Genomic DNA, 18,331 nt, shown 5'->3' with positions numbered 1-18,331 from the left:
GGGAACTCAACGTAGCTGACAGAGATGGAAATCTACCCTTACCAGAGCAAGAGGGTCTTGACTTTCGATTGTGCCGCGCCCCATTTACACTTGAAGGTGGCTGTTTGCTGTCGCACAATTGGGCCAAGCTGACGTTGATACAACCGACTCCGATATGGCTGTTGATAGCGGGCATCGGCGATACCTTACAGGACTTGGCGCATCGACGATAAAGACGTGCATTGGGGGCAAGGCATACTATACCGTAGGGACGGACGTAACGAGGCTAGCATAAGGTCCCCTCCCTTATCGTATGGAGAACCGGCTCTGCATAGCCCAAAATCGAGACACGGTAGGGGCGAGGCAAGTCAACACTGCCAAAAGATGATCACTGCCCTGGCTGGCACATGGATCATTGAAAGCAGCCCTCTTCGTGGAGTGTCAACATTGCAACACAGGAAGGCAGGTAAGCAAGCAAGGGAGTTGAAGATAGTGAATTGGTAGACGTGTGTCAAAACTCGGTGTCACAGCCTACGCATGACCACGTTGCGTTGTGCATGCCAATATACTATGAGTACTTGAGACTGGACACAAGAGATGTCGATCACTGACATCCCGAAGGCTTCGTCAAGACCTCAGAGCACGCAGCACTGGGCACGCACCGTAGTTAGGGGCTGCCGGAAGCTCCTGCATAAGAGCGTGGCCCATGGCGGGCTGCGCTGCATGTTGATGGCTGGAAGGGCTATGATCCCGAGCGCGTAGACTTCTGGCGGGTAGAGAGAGAGGTAGTGTGGCAGTGGCAGTGGCAGAGGACAGGACGCAGATCACAAGAATGATGGCAGGGGAATTTTGTGGCGATGAGCTTCTGTCATGACTTGAGTCCTAGCGATGGGGACTCCATATGATGGACACCACCAACAGCCACGAACGGTTTTGGTTTGATTGGGTTGGAACCGCTGGGATGCTCACTGCATAATCAGGGGCGTCCCAAGAGTTGAAGACTCGGGCACTATCGGTCGCACCCCCAGAAAGCGGGAGTCTCCCAGGGGGACTAGGAAGATGTGCCGTCCCAGTTTGCGCGTTGTTCAGTAAGTAGCATGGAGTATGTTGCTCCAGAGTAACTAGGTCCAAGCAGGTCAAAAAAGAACTGGGACCGTTTAGATGCAGACAAGATGCAGTAGTGGGTGGCGAAGAAAAAGATGTGCAACGAACGGCAGGATGGGAGCAGGCTTAGTGAGGGGCGGGGCAGAAGCGAAGGGACCCCAACTTACAGAAGAGTAAGGCAGCCAGCCAAAGGCCACCCTACCTGGGTAGTGATATAATCCTTGCCAACAACTGGAAAAAGCGAAAGAGAAGGCGGGCTGACTGACGCATGCGCTGTCAAAGATCGAGGGCTGGAACAAGAGAGGCTTGCATTAGTCCGGCATGAAAAGCGGCAGAGATGGTCTGTCATCAGGAATAGATCCCGTGGAGGGGTCGGCCACGAGTTGTGTCTCATGGGCTGTATGAACTACCGAAGTATGTTGGGTGCCAGCTGAACCGTATCATCACTTGTTATCCGTATCCGTTGTTCTGGAGGTACAGATAGGATGAAGGATGGATGGCCAGGATGTGCAGCACCCTGACCATCAAGATAGGCAGATTTCGACAGGAGCCACTGTCTGTAGATTCTCGTTTCTCAAAGGCCAAACCGAAGCCCAGGTGGTATGACTTAGCTACCTACTATCTACCTACCTATCTACCACTAACGTACTGATGGATGTCTGTGTCGAATTGGGAAGGCGACCCCGCAAGTGGTGCATCACGTGATTAAGAAGTCGTTTTTACTTTGGTAGAACATTCGTAGGTAGGTACGATGTGACATAATTGCAGTGATATGACAACAACCCATAAACCGATCACCTGAAAGGTCAGAACACGAACAAATGAGATTGTAGATTTCGGTGTCGAATATTCTGATAGAATTTGGTTTTCTGCGAGGCTATCTACAGAAAATGCAACAAGCATCAGGAGCTATGGACAATTCAACCGGAAAATCATCGACGACAAGTCCCGATTGGACCAGTACATAGTATTGCTGTGGCCGATCCAGATCAAGATGTGATGGCCAATGGTGTAGAACATCTGGAGTGTACAACTTGAAATTTGGGACAAACAATGACAAAATTCCTCCCCCAGGTTCCAGTTGTATGTCGTCTCGTGCCAGCACTTGGACTGAGAGACAGTGACAATAACTTGCGTGGTGCGCCTCTTTTTGTTTTTCTCTCTCCTCCATCTTCAGAAACAACGAAGACAATTTCTGCCCACCAGGAAAAACCCCGATTGATAAAGTCTAGAAAAACTCCATTCAAATGCTTCCGCTGTTTCCGTAACAATGCAAACGTCGCCAAATGCGTCCAGATAGACAATCTTTCCCCATCCGGACCAGTAGTAACAAGGGTTCAAGCCAAAAGATCGTGGACCGCCGGGGTATCCACAAGTATAGAGGCTCCAGGTCGTAACACCGTGACATCGTGACAGCGCCGGCCAAGGTGGCTGCTTAACGTATGTAGACAAATGTCCAAGTGATTAAAATGCAGCAACAGTTGGGACAAAGTTAGATGGCGTGTAGTAAGCCTTCTCGTGATCATGCAGAGGGATGACGTTGCCATAGAAGTTGAAGACGGGAGGTTGCAAACGTTGACCAGCATCCGTGTAAGGTAACTCGGATTCATAGCCAGAATCCGTGGAAAGAGAAGAGCAAGATGAACCCTGCTTCGAGGCGGGTTCGAACAAGGACCATTCCGAAGGCTGAGATTGGAAGGGTTGGTGAGGACATGGAGAAGCCGGTGGAGAGGGTGGTAAAGCCATGTTGGCACAGTCCAACGAGTCCACGTAATCGTAAGGTGTCTGGGGTGGGGATGGCGGCAGTGTGTTGTAAGAGTTCATGGTCAACCTGGGACAGCTGATGATCATCTCCCGGAGTTCCTGGAGAGTTATGCGCTTGGTTGGGTCACACTCGAAAATGCGTCTCAGGATCATGTTCAACTCCGGTGAGATGGGCAAGATCGAGCTCAAAAACTGGGGATCCCGGAGGAACGCTCTGAAAGTCGAATCATCGGGTGATGCCTTCTTCCAGGGATTGCGACCACACGTGAGATTGACCAGGATGACGCCGAGGCTCCAGACATCATTAGGAGCGGCCGCATATCGAGCATATGGCCTGGCCGGAGCTTGTTGGCATTCTAGGAAAGACCGGTCAGCTTGATTCGAGCGGATCAAAAGGATGAATACGACATACCAGGTGACATGTAAAACGTCGAGCCACATCCAAAGTCTGACGTAACCGCATCCGTGGTTGCCAGTCCAAAATCGGCCAATTTGACGGTGTGGCCTTGATCGGTGACCAGGATATTTTCGGGCTTCAGGTCCCGGTGATAGATTCCAACGGAATGGCAATATTGAACTGCATCCAAAATTTGCAAGAAGGCATGCTTGGCCAATTGATCATCGCCCACGAATCGGCCTTGTTCGGTAATGTTGGAGAACAGGTCACCCTCTGGGCAGTATTCAATCACGACAAACGTGCAGTCCGGGCTGTCGAGGATCCGAAGTAATGAAACCACATTGGGATGCTGACTGGCTTGGTGGTGAAGGGCAATCTCCCGACGCTGAAAACGCCGTTGTCTGGAATCCAATCCGGCTTTGGGAAGAGCCTTGACCGCGTACGGGATGTTGGTCAGAATGTCGACGGCCTGGTAGACCACTCCATAAGCACCAATTCCTAGGATGGAGACAAGTTCCAGTCGGCCGGCTAACACGCACCCCAATCTGTCTTCTGGCGCAAGACAGGTCGTAAGTTGGGGAGAGGTTGGCGGCGTTAATAGCATTCTTGGGATAGCCCAAAAGTACGGAGTACTTGTTCTAGGAAAAGGAGTTGACGAAAAGACCAAAAGGACGATTGCTCAAAACATGGGTCCAGACGAGGTTCCAGAGACGTGTAGTTGAGAAGAAAGAGTAGGAAATATGGCCAGTCCTCTGGAATAGGTAATATCCAATGTAGATAGTCTGGACGGTGTCGGGTCGAGGTCGAGCGACGATGAAGGACGCGAAAGATTAAGAAGTGTCTGGGACAAGAGTAAATATGTAGAACAGATGGTAGAAGTATAGTGAAATGGTGTTGAGTGGTTTGGCGGAGTGGTTGGTGTTTGCTGGTGATGCTGGTGTTGATATGGACGAGGTTATCGAGGTATAGAGGCAATATAACGTCTGGTCCATTTAGATATGACGGTAGCTTCGAAGCCAGAGGCATGGCGAGCATGGCAAACGTCGACGCACGGACATGATTGCCCCCATGTCACCCATGCCAGTGGGGCAAAAATGCTGTCAGAACCTGGTCAGAGGATGCTGCGAATAGAACGCCAGGTAGAAGAGAGGTCCACTGCGATGCGTCAAAGTTGGCAAACCCTGGTCTGTGGTCCGACGCTGGGATGACGAGGCACGCCAGAAGCCGTTTCGGTTTAAGGCATGCTAGACAGAGCAGGACGAGGCGGGCACGGCCTGGCAGCAAGGGCCGGTGGGTTGCATGCTTCGTCTAAAGTGCCAGAAGAGACGGACGGATCACCAGGTGGCTGGGCGCATTTCTGGTCACCAACGATCAGCGTTCCTTGCGAGACCGCACGCCAGCGCTAGGAGATTCGGCCAGTAGCTCGCCAGCCCTGTGGCCCTCCTCGACGAAAGTATGCCCCAGTATGTCGACCAACACTGATGCCGGAGCAGAGACAGGGGGCAGTTGGCTGCCTGCATTTGTCGTATGCTTGCTCGCCCGGGCGGCGACCACCTCAATCAGGGGGGCAGCGTGAAATTCGAGATGGTCATGCCCATGCACAGCTTTTCCCCTCTGCTGTTTGACAGTGCTGGCGCTTGCTCGTCACTTAGGCTTGGCCAGCCAGCATTCTCGGGAATTTGCCTTTTGGACAGGCAGAGCCAATGCCTCTGAACGGGAGATTCCATCCTGTGATGCCACGGGTATCAAGCAGATTTCCTTCTGCCCCGTCTGCTGTGTTTCTCCTAGCCTTGCCCAACCCGTCGTCTCTCAATTATGGGTCAGTTGCTTCTCCCGGTTCAATGTGAAGGGTGCACGGCTGCAACCATTGGCGGATTCTGACGCCAGCACAGACGGCATCGGACATGAGACGAGCACAATTGATCGACCCATCGGTAGGTTGGTGAGCGGCTTGGTCGGTGAGCATCCTCAGATCGTGTTTCCTTTTTGCGCCTCGCGCCTGACAGAGGCGGAAATGCTGGCCCTAGTCTCCTAGACTCCATCTGGCCTGGGCCGCTGCATGTCCCTTGTCATTCGCTCGTGTTTCAAAAAAGCTGGTGGGCGGTGGGCTAGACATCTGGACAGCCGAACTGCCAGACATGAAAATGACAGGATAGGGGACACCTTTCGACCTTCTACTGCAGCTGTCGGACTGAGAAGTACGCCTTGAGCGCTGCCCATTGTCACTAGGGTCGTTCTGACTGCTGGAGCTTCGCTCGCTGCAATGCTCGCGCCCAATCACACCTAGTACCCAATCATCTGTGCTCTTTCACAGCCCATCCCAGGGTACGATGGGCGTCTTCGAGAGACTGATAGAACAGCGGCATGCTGCAGTGACCTCTATTCCTGCCCAATGACCCCAAGCCCGTTCTGAAGTGTGCAACCCTTCAAGGTCTTGCGGGTAGGCCTGGGTCTGCCGTCGACACAAGGCTTCACAACCGGAGAATCCTATCTCTGGCGAGGGCCACCTTGTGGTCAGCGCTACGCTACACTCTGCCTCAGAAGCCAGTCCACTGGTCTGTCACTCCTGAGACTCAGAGTATCTTGACCCCCCTGTTTACAAACAGTATCCGTCCGGAGTCGCCATCTTCAGCTCTGAACTCTGACAGGCGGGATCATCGAGGAGTGCAAGCCCCCGGGTCAAACAATTTCGCCAGTCGCCTTCTAGGCTGAATTGATGTCCTCGATGGAGCCTAACACATTGGGCCTCACAATAGCAGTGGGCGTGGGTAGTTGTAGCATGCCTGCGAGGTGCATGCAAATCGCCCCTTTGTGCTTAGAGTCATGTAGCAACACTACCAGCCCTGGGCGGAAGCTTCGGGTGCCGACTTTGGAGTGGCTTGCAAATTATTGTGCTCTGACACAACGCCCATTCGCCACAAACAACAGCAGAGGAAGCGGGCCGAACTGTTTCACCAGCCTATAATGCTGGAGCGTGTACGTACTATACGATCCGCAGGACACGATTTGGAGATTGGTGTGAGGAATGTGGTAGAGTCCGCTCTTGGGGACTTCTTCCTCTACCCAGATGGACCCCGCCGTTGCCCTCGCGAAGACGCGAGTAGAAGATCAGGAGTCAGGGCCAATGGCCAATAGCGCAAATAGTGAGTTGTATAGCGCCGCCTCCATGAGCCTTGCCGAAATTGATCAAAGCGTTTGTGTGTGGACACTCTACTCGAGAGTAAACTGGGAGCCGGGCTTGTGGCATGCATTTTGGGCCGTTGGCCATCCATGACTCGTAGTCCCTGCGGCAATAAAGAAGCCTAAACTGGGGGTTTAGGGGGGAGAAGAAGGACTAGGGGGTTGACTGACACGAGCTTCGCATGGATGTGTCGAGTAACCACGACGCCAGCAGCACTAGATTACGTAGGAGAATACATCGGTTGCCAGCCTGTGTGAGGCTGTGAGACTTGTCGGTGAGACCCTGAGGTAGGTGACGGGCGTGAATTTCGTGTTGCAGACGTTCTGCTTGACAGATTTCAAGCCACGTTGCCTGACGAGTCAAATGTTGAGGGTGGCGAGATGGCGCCCTTGAGCAACGTGAGAGAGCTGGAGTCGTCCAAGAGACGGGAGATCACGAGGCTACTAGCCCATGTCCTGGTTCTCTTGTGAATTTGGCCACGGGTGATTGATCTGCAAAGCAAAAGTTGTGCAGTAGTGATTGAAGTTTCGATAGATGTGGTGGTTGAAGAGAGACGCGTGCGATGGCTGCTGCTCAGGCGGCAGAGAAACCTTGCGTCTGGATGATGGACGCTTCGCCGTATCCCACTTCTCTACTCCTGGCGTGCTCCACCGAAACAGCCAGTGTCACGTGTCTAACCTCCATGCGTCTTGTAGTCGTTGATCTCTCTTTCGGATGGACATCCACCTTAGTATGTGTCGCTTGCATCATGTTGCATTGCTTCCTGCTGTCACGACCTGGGTTCTCCGGACAATCACAGCTGTTTCGGGGCGATCATCATTGAGTCCCGACATGAAAACTGGCTCCCAGTTCAAGATGCATCAATGACTTCAGCGCATGATAATCAGCTTCAGGGGCAGATGTTACTACAGGAATCCATTGTTGATTCGGTGTGATCATAGCGTTCCCGCGAGGATTACCAGGACACACTTCCCGATCAGACCGACAAGCCTCCAGTGCTCAAGCAATGCCTTTCTGAGTCCGCAAGGTATTTCCGTTGATCGTTGGGCCGACAACCTCCATTGAGCCACGATCAGGCAAGAAAGGTGTCATCCCTGAGAAGTAGAGGACAGGGTAACGCTGAGACCAGGATGCGACACCTACCTGCACCGTTTTTCCGCGAATGGTTCTAAAGGAAGGAGTCTTCAAGTTCACGCGAAGATGTGCGCGCCCAAAATGTACAGGGGCTCACTCATCACATTTCAGGCATCCAGAGTTGCCATACCACATTGCAGCTGGACACGCAACAGAATCGGAATGGTTTTTCGAGCGCCCCAAAATACCGGTCTGCCTCTCAGCCTCGCTTCGGCATGAGACACACAGCTATAGGACGTGGTGTGTAGTCGTTGAGTCGAATGTTCAAGATCGTCAATGGTAAGGTGACAGCAATTCCTTTTTCTCATCTTGTCCGGGAGATTTTCCTAAACCATCGGGACGAAGCGGACGGACCTTCTGAACCTCATGTCGCACGTGATCCTTGAATCGAGCTGTCACGTGAATAATGTCCGTATTTGCTGACACAGATTGCGCGTCACCTTATGCAACTGAAACTTCCGCTGTTCGCAGCGCTCGTGAAGATTCGGCACGCTGGTTGACTCGATCGTTGTCAGGAGACAGAAGCTCAGAAGCTCAGAAGCCAGAGCCGGCCGGCCCTCAGCTCGCGTGATGGTACGTAATATCTCTAGGATGCTTGCTATCATGACGTTTCGTTCTCAAGAGTGTTCATATCCAATCTCCCGACGAACTGATGGTGTGACGGGACGCATGCTTCTACGAAACTCAGCATTGGAAAGAGGCCTTCAAATCGACCGACAAACTTTCCCATATTTGGTCGGTCTCGCGAAGCACTACTAAGGACAACCATGCTCTTTTCGGAGAAATCAGCACCGGCATTCTCCTACGGGGAGTTCCCATCCCTCCCGAGGACAACAGTATGATGGTGCCGAGGTAATATTTGTGGGTTTTCGGTTTCTAGGTTCAAGGATTGAAGTCACGGCGATCTTGGAGTCAAGCGAGTGAATTCCAAATCAGGTGTCCTGACCTTCATGTCTCAATAGCGAGTGCTCAGGGGATCGTTACTCATCAGTAATACCAGCTGTACGAGGTAAGGCTGGCAAGCTCCACAACGCTGTTAGGCCTTGCGAGAGGGCGAGCTCGAGCTCTAGGACAGACGATATTCTGATACTGAGAAAGCCAAGCTCTGATCCCGTCAGCTCCCCCTTAGTATCTGGTTCCCATCTTTGACAAATACAATGCTTTTGAGCGATCACCGTCCAGGAAGAAAAGAGCTAGCACTCTCGGTCTATACGCTTCAGCATATAGGGCGAGAGACTGTCGAGTCTGGTAGTTACATCACCTTCCCTGGAGCAGAAGAAACATCGTGTCAACGTGGCAACATTGACAGGTGCATACTGTGTACAAGTACCTCGTGTCCGGGTAGGTAGGAACCTATCACTTGACAAGTACGGAGAGAGTATGTACTGATATGTATCGGAATGGATGAACAATTTATCCGAGATTTGGTCCTTCCTCTTGTGTACTAGGCCCTCACCAACGCTGGCTTTCTATTCGTCCATCATGACTACGTCTCTGCTCCTCTATCAGTATCCGGCTTGAAGCTCCAGTACTTTTGAGAAACGGATTCCCACATCTCTGACTTATCCATCTGCTGTAAGAGAAAGAAGAAGTCACCTCGACCAACGAAGAGTCTGTTCATGAAGCCAACAAAAAGACGGACGCTCTACTTGTGTACCGCCGCCATCATCGCATCGGCGACCTTCCAATACGCTCGGCTTGCTACCGTGGTCCTTGGCCAGCGGAGGTGAGACTGCATTTCGCCATATGTCATTCTCCTGGCCTGGTTCTCCAGTAGCATCAGACCCGATCACAGTCTCGGGATACTATCTTTGGCGGCGAAATCATGCTAACGTCTGATGCCTAGCAGTGCCAAATAACCATAACCAAATCAGATATTTGATCATAATCAGCCACGGGACTACGAACAAGCTATCATCCCTCAGAGTCTACTGGACCTTCTACAGCCTCCCCTGTCAGACATTCCAGATTCAATTGTGACCAAGTTGTCTCCACCCGCCGAGATATACAATCATGACCCGTCGAAAGATAACAGTAACAACAACTTCAAGCGCGTCTGACAGCAATACCACTTTGTATGTAGAGACTGCAGGAGTCAGCAGGAGTCAGCAACACCAAGACGCCCTCTTGCGAAATGCAACAAGTTCGGCGTCATTCATCAGACCGCCATGCCAAACCGATAGAGTGGACGAGAGTGAAACCACGCACCTCATCAACGCGGAACTTCTGATTCCCGGCCGAGGCGAGCCACAGCGCAACATGAGCGTGATTGTACAAGACGGCAAAATCACCGCCGTCCAGTCCAGGTCATCTCTCTCTCCACACTTCAAGAAACTACGGACGACAAATGTGCCTGTGCTTCTCCCGGGCCTCTGGGACTGCCACACGCACCTCCTAGGATTGACCTCGTTCAATTTCAGCGAACTCCTCACGGCATCTCCCCCAGCTCTAGCCGGCGCCCGAATCGCCCGGAACGTGCACGACATCCTCATGAGCGGCTTCACCTCGATCCGCGACCTGGGCGGGTACGCGATCGAAGTATCCCGGGCAATCGAAGAAGGCAGCTTGGTCGGGCCGAACATCTACTCCGCAGGCGCCGCCATCTCACAGACTTCAGGCCACGGCGACATCTTCGACCTGCCCTCCGGGTTCGTGACCTCGTGTCTAGGTGTGCGGGATACCCAAGCGAATGCGTTCGCCCCTGCCACATGCCCATTGTTACTAGCCGACGGGGTGGACGAGTGTCGACGCGCGGTGCGACTCTTGACGCGCCGGGGAGCCAAATGCATCAAAGTCTTCGCTTCCGGCGGGGTCTTGAGTATCGCGGACGACCCGTTACGGCAGCAGTTCTCGATGGACGAGCTGCGCGTGATCGTCGACGAGGCGACTCGGGCCGGCCGTGTCGTCGCCGCCCACTGCCATGGCAAAAACGGAATCATGGCCGCCCTGCATGCTGGATGCCATACGATCGAGCACGGCACGTATATGGATGCGGAGTGTGTCGAGCTCATGAAGAAGAAAGGCGCCATCTACGTCCCCACGCGGACTATTGTCAAGATCGGCGTCGACCATCCCGAGCTCATGTCACCTGAATCATACCGCAAGATGGTCGAAACGTCGAAGCACCATCTCGCCGCGTATAGGCTGGCCGTCGAGTCTGGGGTCAAGATCGCTCTCGGCACTGATCTGGGCATCAGCACGCCTGCGACGCATCCGCTGGCTCTGGGCAAGAGTGGTGGCGAGCTGGTGTATGCGGTGGTCGATGGTGGAATGGAGCCTTTGGCTGCCATCGAGGCCGCGACCGCCATGGGGCCCGAGGTCTTGGGTGATCTGGGCATGGCGCCCAAGAGCGGGCAGGTTGTTGTTGGATATTATGCGGATCTGATTGCATTGAACGCCAACCCGCTCGAGCATATGGATCTGTTCAAGGATCCCCGTAACATCACGCATGTCTGGAAAGGCGGGAAGTTGTTCAAGAGTCCTACCACGTGAGGAACGGCCTGCCACGTCCGGGCCCGTGAGCGTTATGTGGCGACGGCAATTCCTTTCTACCCTACCTGCAACGGTTGTGGAGTCTTATAGATGATATTGGAAGCCATCAAACATACGCTTCGCTCTACATCCTTTGATACTCCCTACACGCTGACGGGATCGTTTTGTGTTGAAGAGATGCCGAACCACTGCCAATCTTCGCTGACTGTTAAGTGAGCCCACGATGACAGGCATACATAGCGCTGACCTACACCATCGTAAGTGAAGGTATTCATATCAATCATTTGTTGAAGAAACTTCGCCAGCCTTCAATTCTTAGAACACGCCTGGTGACTGCACTCACTGCTCTAAGGGATTCGAACTCGTCCCCGCACCCGAAGCTCGATGGGTTCCCCAGCCCAGAATATATATATTTGTATATTGTTATCCCAGCCACCTCTTACGAACACTGGCCTCGACCGCTTCTCTCCCGCAAAGCAATACGCAATCCGACAACATGGTGCGTTGCAGGTTCTTTTGTCTATGTTTCCCCTCCACAGCTTCTGCTCAAGGTTAAAGAAGTCCCAGGCCTCGCCAAACATCAAATATATCTGCGTCAACAGTACGTCTTGAATGTGTTCATTGACTGCCCCAGCCACTTCAATGGTGAACAGAGCACCAATTCGAATCTAATCTGCTCAGACTCCGTTGTCTAAAACGATCTAACCACCTAGCTCTGTCATTTTCATGCCGGATATGCAATCGTCGTTACGTTCGTCGTTGAATCATCTCAAATAGCTCCTTGGCCTAGACACAACCCGCAAACGGCTTGGTTGGTGAGGCCGGCCTCCGCAAGGCCAAACGAATGCCCCGATATGCATCCTTGTTGCCGTGGTTGAAACGACGACCAGAATGCTATCATGGAAGCGTCTCATCATGTTCATCACTACCCACTTCTCCGCGCCAGAAACACCAAGCTAGGACAATAGCCAGCTTAAAGCCCGCAGCGATCCACAAGGCCCCAGCCATGCCTGCCCTGGACTTGTATAGTTCGCCACCAATGATACCTCCGACGAAGAGGGCAATGATACAAGCGAACCTTTTCTCCTGTCTGCGTTGCTGCACCGCCAGGAACTCCCAAACGCTCACACTCTTTCTCCACGAGGTCCGGAGGGCGAGCAAGTCAGCGGTAAAGTCATGGTACAATGCGCTGAGGACGATTGTAGGCAACTCGACCACCCCCAGAAGCCGTGACAGCGTGACTTGCCCCGCAGCCTGAAATGAGAGAAGCGACACGGGACAGAGATCCAGGAAGTTGGTGATTTCCGGTGGATTGGCTTTGCTGTCGCTTCCGGAGGAGAAGTGGCCAGGTAAGAAGGGCTGGTTCGAGACCTGGTCCAAAGACACCAGGACTGTTGCGACGATGATGAACGCAGTTTGAATGCTGAACGAGATGATCAGGATGCTGCGCCGCCGCGACGATGGTTGCTCCGACAGTCCGGTCGGGTAACGGTGTAGCGTGTTGAAGAACAGGGTGCCGAGACAAAAAGCCCCGATGGAGGTGAGAGATTTGTAATATTGTTGTGAGTGATTTGCTTTGGGTTGTCCACCGAGTCCAAGTGCTGCGAAGACAGTGTTGCCTAGAGCGATGGAAAGAAGGATTAGTTGGGTTCAGATCCTGGAAGGACATGGACTCGGGTCAGTGTGCGGGAGCATCCTACCAGTTTGCATGTCGACAAAGCAACTCCACGAGTTGAACGCCACGCTGTCGATGAGGCCGGAGATGAAGAAACAAATAATGATCACGATGCTCATGTATGAGACGTCGAGGTCTTGATAGAGGTATCTCTGCACAGTGCCTCCTGGGCTCGTCGAAGACATCCTCATCTCCTCTCTCTCCATACGCTCTGTTTGTTTATCTCTTTCGGCGCTCGAGTCTCTGGACGATTTCGTTGTTGATGCTGGTTGAGGTGAGTCGGTCAAGGTAAGAGAGGATGAGTCAACCCGAAACATGACGGGTTGGCTTTGGCCATTCTCGGCCGCGGCAAGATCAGACATGGCGGGCAGAGAAGGCGCGAAGGAAGGAGCTCGCAGAGGCGATGTGATCAACGTTCAACCCTATCGTTGCACGCGGCCTGGACAATGAAGAAGAGGGTTGTCCAGTGTCGTCCTGAACACTGAAGTACACAGGGCTGCACAAAGGAGGGAGGAAGTGTGATTGTAGGATGGGGACACGCCAGATTCAACGAGTGATGATATTACTCTCAGATATGAGGGATTCCGACCATCTTGTCCCGGGTCATTGCTGTGCACCGGCGGCTGGATATGGTAAACGAAAGCCAAGCGACACCATGATACAGCTTCAACTCTGAAAGAGTCCACTTGCAAGTCACACAAAGTGAACTCTGATGGGAGAAGGAGGCTTTGCAGTGAGATATCGGCCATTCCATGCCAGCTTCTACCGTTTGTTAGCTGTCCGGCAGCTTTTCATATGGGCTACGCCTACGGTTATCCCATCACGACTGGCTGAAAAGGGCCCGGAAGTCGTGACATGACAGCTCTTGGGACCGGGAGCCAAGAAGGGTGGCTGCGTCAAGCAACACAGATCATCATCATTGTCGGTCAACAGACACTAGGTTGAGAAGGCTGAAGGGAGCTTGGATAGAAGGGAGGTGGGCACGCTTACCCTCATCCGTGGACAGTCTCGCAGAGGTGTACCGTGTATTTGCTGCATCTGGTGGAACACAAGCTTCGGGGACTGCCTTATCAACGAGTGTGACGTGGCCGCCATCGGTCTCTTGGATCTCGGTGATTTGGATAGGGAGTGATCAGCAAGATTTATAGGGACACAGGGTGGCTATAGAAGCACTGACTGCTGTAGTTGTCCATCGGGCCAAGGCTGGGCAAATCCTTCAATTACATGTTTTACTTGCCCCAGATACCGTTGCGTCCATCCATCATAGTGCATCGAGAGGCAAGAGACAGCAGCTGCAAATCAGTCTCTACCAGTATGATGAGCCTGGGATCATCACCCGGGCACAGCCTTGGCATGCTTATTGCGAACGCATCTCAAGGATGTAGCCGTCGTACTCTGGCAGGCACATGTAGATACCAACTTAGAAGTCACTTCTCCACTGCGGTCCCTGCCAAGCGCGAGGCTGTGTCACTTCTGACTCTCCTTCATTCCATCTCGCTCACTGCAGCCTGTCGAACAGATGAAGACTGATAAGCTGAATAGACTCTGGAGACGGAACACGACATGTTCAGCAATCTTGGGTCACAGTCTTCTTCCTCTGTCAACCGTCTCTGTGAAACTTCAACAGTCTTATTCATGGTCCTTGGTCCCTTCTTCTCCCTCGACCGGCCAGTATTCCGCCACTGAGGTAGACCGGTTTATGTGTGTGCCAGGGTCCGCTCGATATCGTCACATGCCAAACGTGAGGTTCGCTCAAGAACACACCAGATCAGCAGGAGTTATTGACTTGGTATCTATTGCACCTTGGCAGCGTTGATGACACCTTCACGGCTTCCGTCCTGCATTGGGCGTCGCTACGATGCTTGGTCTGCGAGTCAGATTCGGACGCGAAGAGATTGCCGGGCCTTGGCCTAAGATTGCCGGTATACTGCCGACCAGTAGAGAAGGTTCAAGGAGCTATATGCAAACTACTGTTGGTTCAACAATGACCGGGTTACAAAAACATGCTCATTAACCCTTCAGCATCCACCGTGGAGGGAAGGAGGCAGTGCTTTGAATCGGCATTCATTCATCTCATTGCCCAGATCAACAACCTCTACGTGGACTATGTACCATCTCGACTTCAGTCTTCGGCATGTCAGTTTTCTTGCGCTGCATGGTCCCAACTCTCTCCTTTCCGACGTGCACTTAGGTCTTCACATCTGGTTCGGTTCGGCCAATGAATTTCTGGAGTTGCAAGAGCTGGATGGCCAGCTCCACGGGACCCTTCAGGTACGTCTGTGTATCTTCAAGAACCTTACTTCTGTCCTCCTCGAGTTTCTCAACATAGAGTCGAATTGTAGCACCGCTACTGCCGGTCCCTGACAGTCGTACAACGATCCTTGTCCCATCATCAAACTTGAAGTAGATGCCCTGGTTCTTTGACACGGAGCCATCCAGATCGGTGTATGAGAAGTCGTCGGCTTCCGTGATCTTGTGGCCTTGCACCTCCGTGCCGACAGTATCAGACTTGGATAACTTCTCTTTCAGGTAGCTAACCATGTCATTGGCACCTTCGCTGCTGACGTTCTCGTAGTCGTAGCGTGTGAAGTAGACCCGACCATACTCATGCCAGAACTCCTTTTGGATCTCGCCAATCGAGGGGACTTTGCCTGTATCTTTGCCAACTCCTGCAACGATGTTGAGCCATGCGGTAATCGCCCACAGACCATCCTTCTCTCGAATGTGGTTTGAGCCTGTGCCGAACGACTCCTCACCACAGATGGACATCTTGTTGGTGTCGAAAAGTGCACAAAAGAATTTCCATCCGGTAGGAACGACATAGAGCGACAGGCCTTGCTTCTTAGCTACCAGATCCAAAGCAGCCGAGGTGGGGAAGGATCTCGCCAGCCCATAAACGCCTTGTTTTTGGAAGTAAGGAATGTATTTCTTTGCATAGTGGGCAATGATGGCCAGAGAGTCACCCGGTGACACAAAAGCGTTCTTGCCGTAAATCATGTTTCGGTCGCCATCTCCGTCAGAAGCGGCACCGAAGGGGATACCCTCTTTCTCGACCCTCTCCACCAGAGAATGTGCGTATGTCAAGTTCGGATCGGGGTGACCGCCACCAAAATCCGGCTTAGGCTCACAATGTTGAGTACTGTCGGGTCCCAATCCGAGCTCTTTCTGGAAGATTGCAACCCCGTAAGGACCAGTGACGCCATTCAAGCCGTCGAAGAGAACCTTGAAATCGGGTTGGGACTTCAAGAATGAACGGATCAGGTCGAAATCGAAGATCTCCTTCAACATGGTGATGTAGTCCGCGACGGAATCTATGATCTCCACCTCCAAGTCACCGTACTTCTTAGTGCCAATCGTGGAGATGTCGACATCGGGGATGTCTGCAATCTTGTAGGATGTGAGGCTCTTGGAAATCTCGTAGATCTTGTTGGTGACGGATTCTGGGGCTGGGGCTCCGTTGGCCAGGTTGTATTTCATGCCAAAGTCGGCATTCGGACCTACATATCGTCAGCCTACAATGCGACATCCTTTCCAATGCGGCTTAACATACCACCTGGGTTATGACTGGCAGTGAGCAGGATACCACCAGTGGCCTTGCGCTTGCGGATGATATTGCTGGCGGCCGGCGTGCTCAGAATACCATTCTGGCCAATAAGTAGCTTCTTCACGCCATATGCAGCACCGATCTTCGCAATGAGCTGTACCACTTCCGGGTTCCAAAATCTTCCGTCACCGCCGATAACCAGGAAAGCGCCCTCTGCACCTTCGGGAATGGAGAGGAGGATGGATGTGATGAATGACTCGCTGTAGTGCGGTTGCTGGAAGACGGTGACCTTTTTACGAAGACCTGAAGTGCCTGGCCTACAGACAAAGTATGTTAAGAGGATGAGAGATTGGAGCTGTAGGCGGTGAGGACGTACTTCTGATCTGTGAAGGGCTCAAATTGAACTTCCTTGACCATGATGGCGGGTACGCGGCGCTTTAACGGGTGGGCGATATGTCAAACCAGTGAAGAATCTCGCGAGTAGGATGTCGGACAATGTGCTCAGAAATTGTAGAATGTGTGTCAGTAGCAGGAGTGGCAGAGAGGTTGTTGTCTCAGTTGCGTGGAATGGAATACTAGATGCAGAGAGGGAAATCGCGGGGCAGGAGCGTGCTAACTGCGTAGTACTACGTAGTGGTAATAAACGATATTCTTTGTCCACAGGTAAATACTTGACTTTATTTTCCGATCCCCAACATTCAACGTCATAATAGCCCACCCACAGGAACGGAAAGATGCTACTAGCAACATACACAATCTTCTTCCAAACAACGGCTCTTCTGGCCGACTGTTCATTCTGGTTGGTCACTTGCCCTCATTCAAGTGATACTAGCGGGCTCTTGGGGTGCAGCCCTCACACCACGTAAGTTATTTACCGTTAGTTTCGGACTCCTAGAGCTTCCGGAGAAGTTCGTCAGATGGTGCTGCTACGGTATATTGTGCTGTATCTGCCAAGGTAAAGTTTCAGAAGCTCATCGGCGGGCGCGTTTTATGCAACAGCTACGAGTAATAGTGGGATCCCAACTGCTGCAGAACATGCAGGCCCCAGCGGTTAGGCTCGACCAGGAGGCTGCTCCAAGATGCCCTTGGTACCTGAGACATGACCGCTTCTGACTTTTGACCAGGGCCATAGAGGGATCATGGGCCTCGCTCCAGAACCCATGGGTTGTAGCAGTTTTTATCCCCATCATCTAACTCTGGAGCGCAGCAGCATTTAAACACTGCTGCGGAGACGAGACGACGTCGATCAATCTGTGACGAGGTGCTCAGGTAGAAGCCCTCGTCCTCCAAGGTTCATCGGACCAATCTGAATCTGGGGACTGACACCTTTCGTTTGTCCGACCATTCGTGTTTACCAGGAGTAAGAAGGCATCGCAGAGGCTATGGGTGCCGCACTGGATTGTGATCGGGACGCTTAATCTGATATAACAGTCTGATCAGAGTTAACAATCAAAAGTCCGCAATTCCGCAATGTGCAGCTCGACCCGGCACTGCAGGGGAATCGTGTCCCTTGCACGACGAAGTTCGCCCTGAGAATCAGACCGCAGTCTGGGACATGGGGCAAGCTCCGAGCATTTGCACTGTTGGGTAGGAGCTCAACAGTTTCCCATGAGAGCTGCTGTTAAGACAGGAGAACGCCTTTGATGCTGATACCTTGCGCACAGGAATGCCAGCACCTAGTCTTTTCGTAAGACCTTAACGCCTAAATGTACAACGGCAAATACCATAAGTGAAGTGTATACCTCTAATATTCTACCTGTATGTACCTCACTACAGGCTCTCCGCATATCGACCAAGTCTGGCTGGAGGCGGTTTAGTGGCTCAGACATCTCTTGGCACCGTTGTCTCTATCTGCCCCGTGCCTCGCATGGCACTTCAAGTTGTTGTTCAAGTCTAGACATTATTTCATTGACATCGTTTCCCTCATCCACTGTTTGCAATTCTTGAAATCCGGAATCCTCTTCCCTGAGCCGCTTGACATCTCTTTCGATCATCTCTCGGTCGCTCTTTTATCACCCGCTCCTCGCATCGCAGATCAACCTGACAGCTCACCGTCTCCCA

At 52.4% G+C, this 18,331-nt stretch overlaps 4 protein-coding genes across 4 annotated transcripts; 1 reads left to right on the top strand and 3 right to left on the bottom strand.

The window, feature by feature from the left end:
- Nucleotides 1-2,547: 2,547 nt before the first annotated feature.
- Nucleotides 2,548-3,848, bottom strand: A1O1_04902 (RAN protein kinase; the record flags this gene model as incomplete). The annotated part of the gene is made up of 2 exons (XM_007725791.1): nucleotides 2,548-3,203; nucleotides 3,260-3,848. The coding sequence occupies 2 exons, from the start codon at nucleotides 3,846-3,848 to the stop codon at nucleotides 2,548-2,550; spliced, it is 1,245 nt and encodes a 414-aa protein (XP_007723981.1).
- A 5,724-nt stretch (nucleotides 3,849-9,572) lies between these two features.
- A1O1_04901 (uncharacterized protein) lies at nucleotides 9,573-11,051 on the top strand (the record flags this gene model as incomplete). Its single annotated transcript, XM_007725790.1, has 1 exon — nucleotides 9,573-11,051. One exon carries the CDS (start codon nucleotides 9,573-9,575, stop codon nucleotides 11,049-11,051), a length of 1,479 nt encoding a protein of 492 aa, XP_007723980.1.
- An 897-nt stretch (nucleotides 11,052-11,948) lies between these two features.
- Nucleotides 11,949-12,911, bottom strand: A1O1_04900 (uncharacterized protein; the record flags this gene model as incomplete). Its single annotated transcript, XM_007725789.1, has 2 exons — nucleotides 11,949-12,670; nucleotides 12,752-12,911. The coding sequence occupies 2 exons, from the start codon at nucleotides 12,909-12,911 to the stop codon at nucleotides 11,949-11,951; spliced, it is 882 nt and encodes a 293-aa protein (XP_007723979.1).
- A 2,002-nt stretch (nucleotides 12,912-14,913) lies between these two features.
- On the bottom strand, nucleotides 14,914-16,687 carry A1O1_04899 (phosphoglucomutase; the record flags this gene model as incomplete). Its single annotated transcript, XM_007725788.1, has 3 exons — nucleotides 14,914-16,223; nucleotides 16,277-16,587; nucleotides 16,647-16,687. 3 exons carry the CDS (start codon nucleotides 16,685-16,687, stop codon nucleotides 14,914-14,916), a joined length of 1,662 nt encoding a protein of 553 aa, XP_007723978.1.
- Between the last annotated feature and the right edge of the window lie 1,644 nt (nucleotides 16,688-18,331).

Source organism: Capronia coronata, assembly GCF_000585585.1.
Source record: "Capronia coronata CBS 617.96 chromosome Unknown acBCG-supercont1.4, whole genome shotgun sequence".
Taxonomy (NCBI): domain Eukaryota; kingdom Fungi; phylum Ascomycota; class Eurotiomycetes; order Chaetothyriales; family Herpotrichiellaceae; genus Capronia; species Capronia coronata.
Note: the sequence above shows the minus strand (reverse complement) of the source record. Positions and strands in the feature narration are given on the sequence as shown.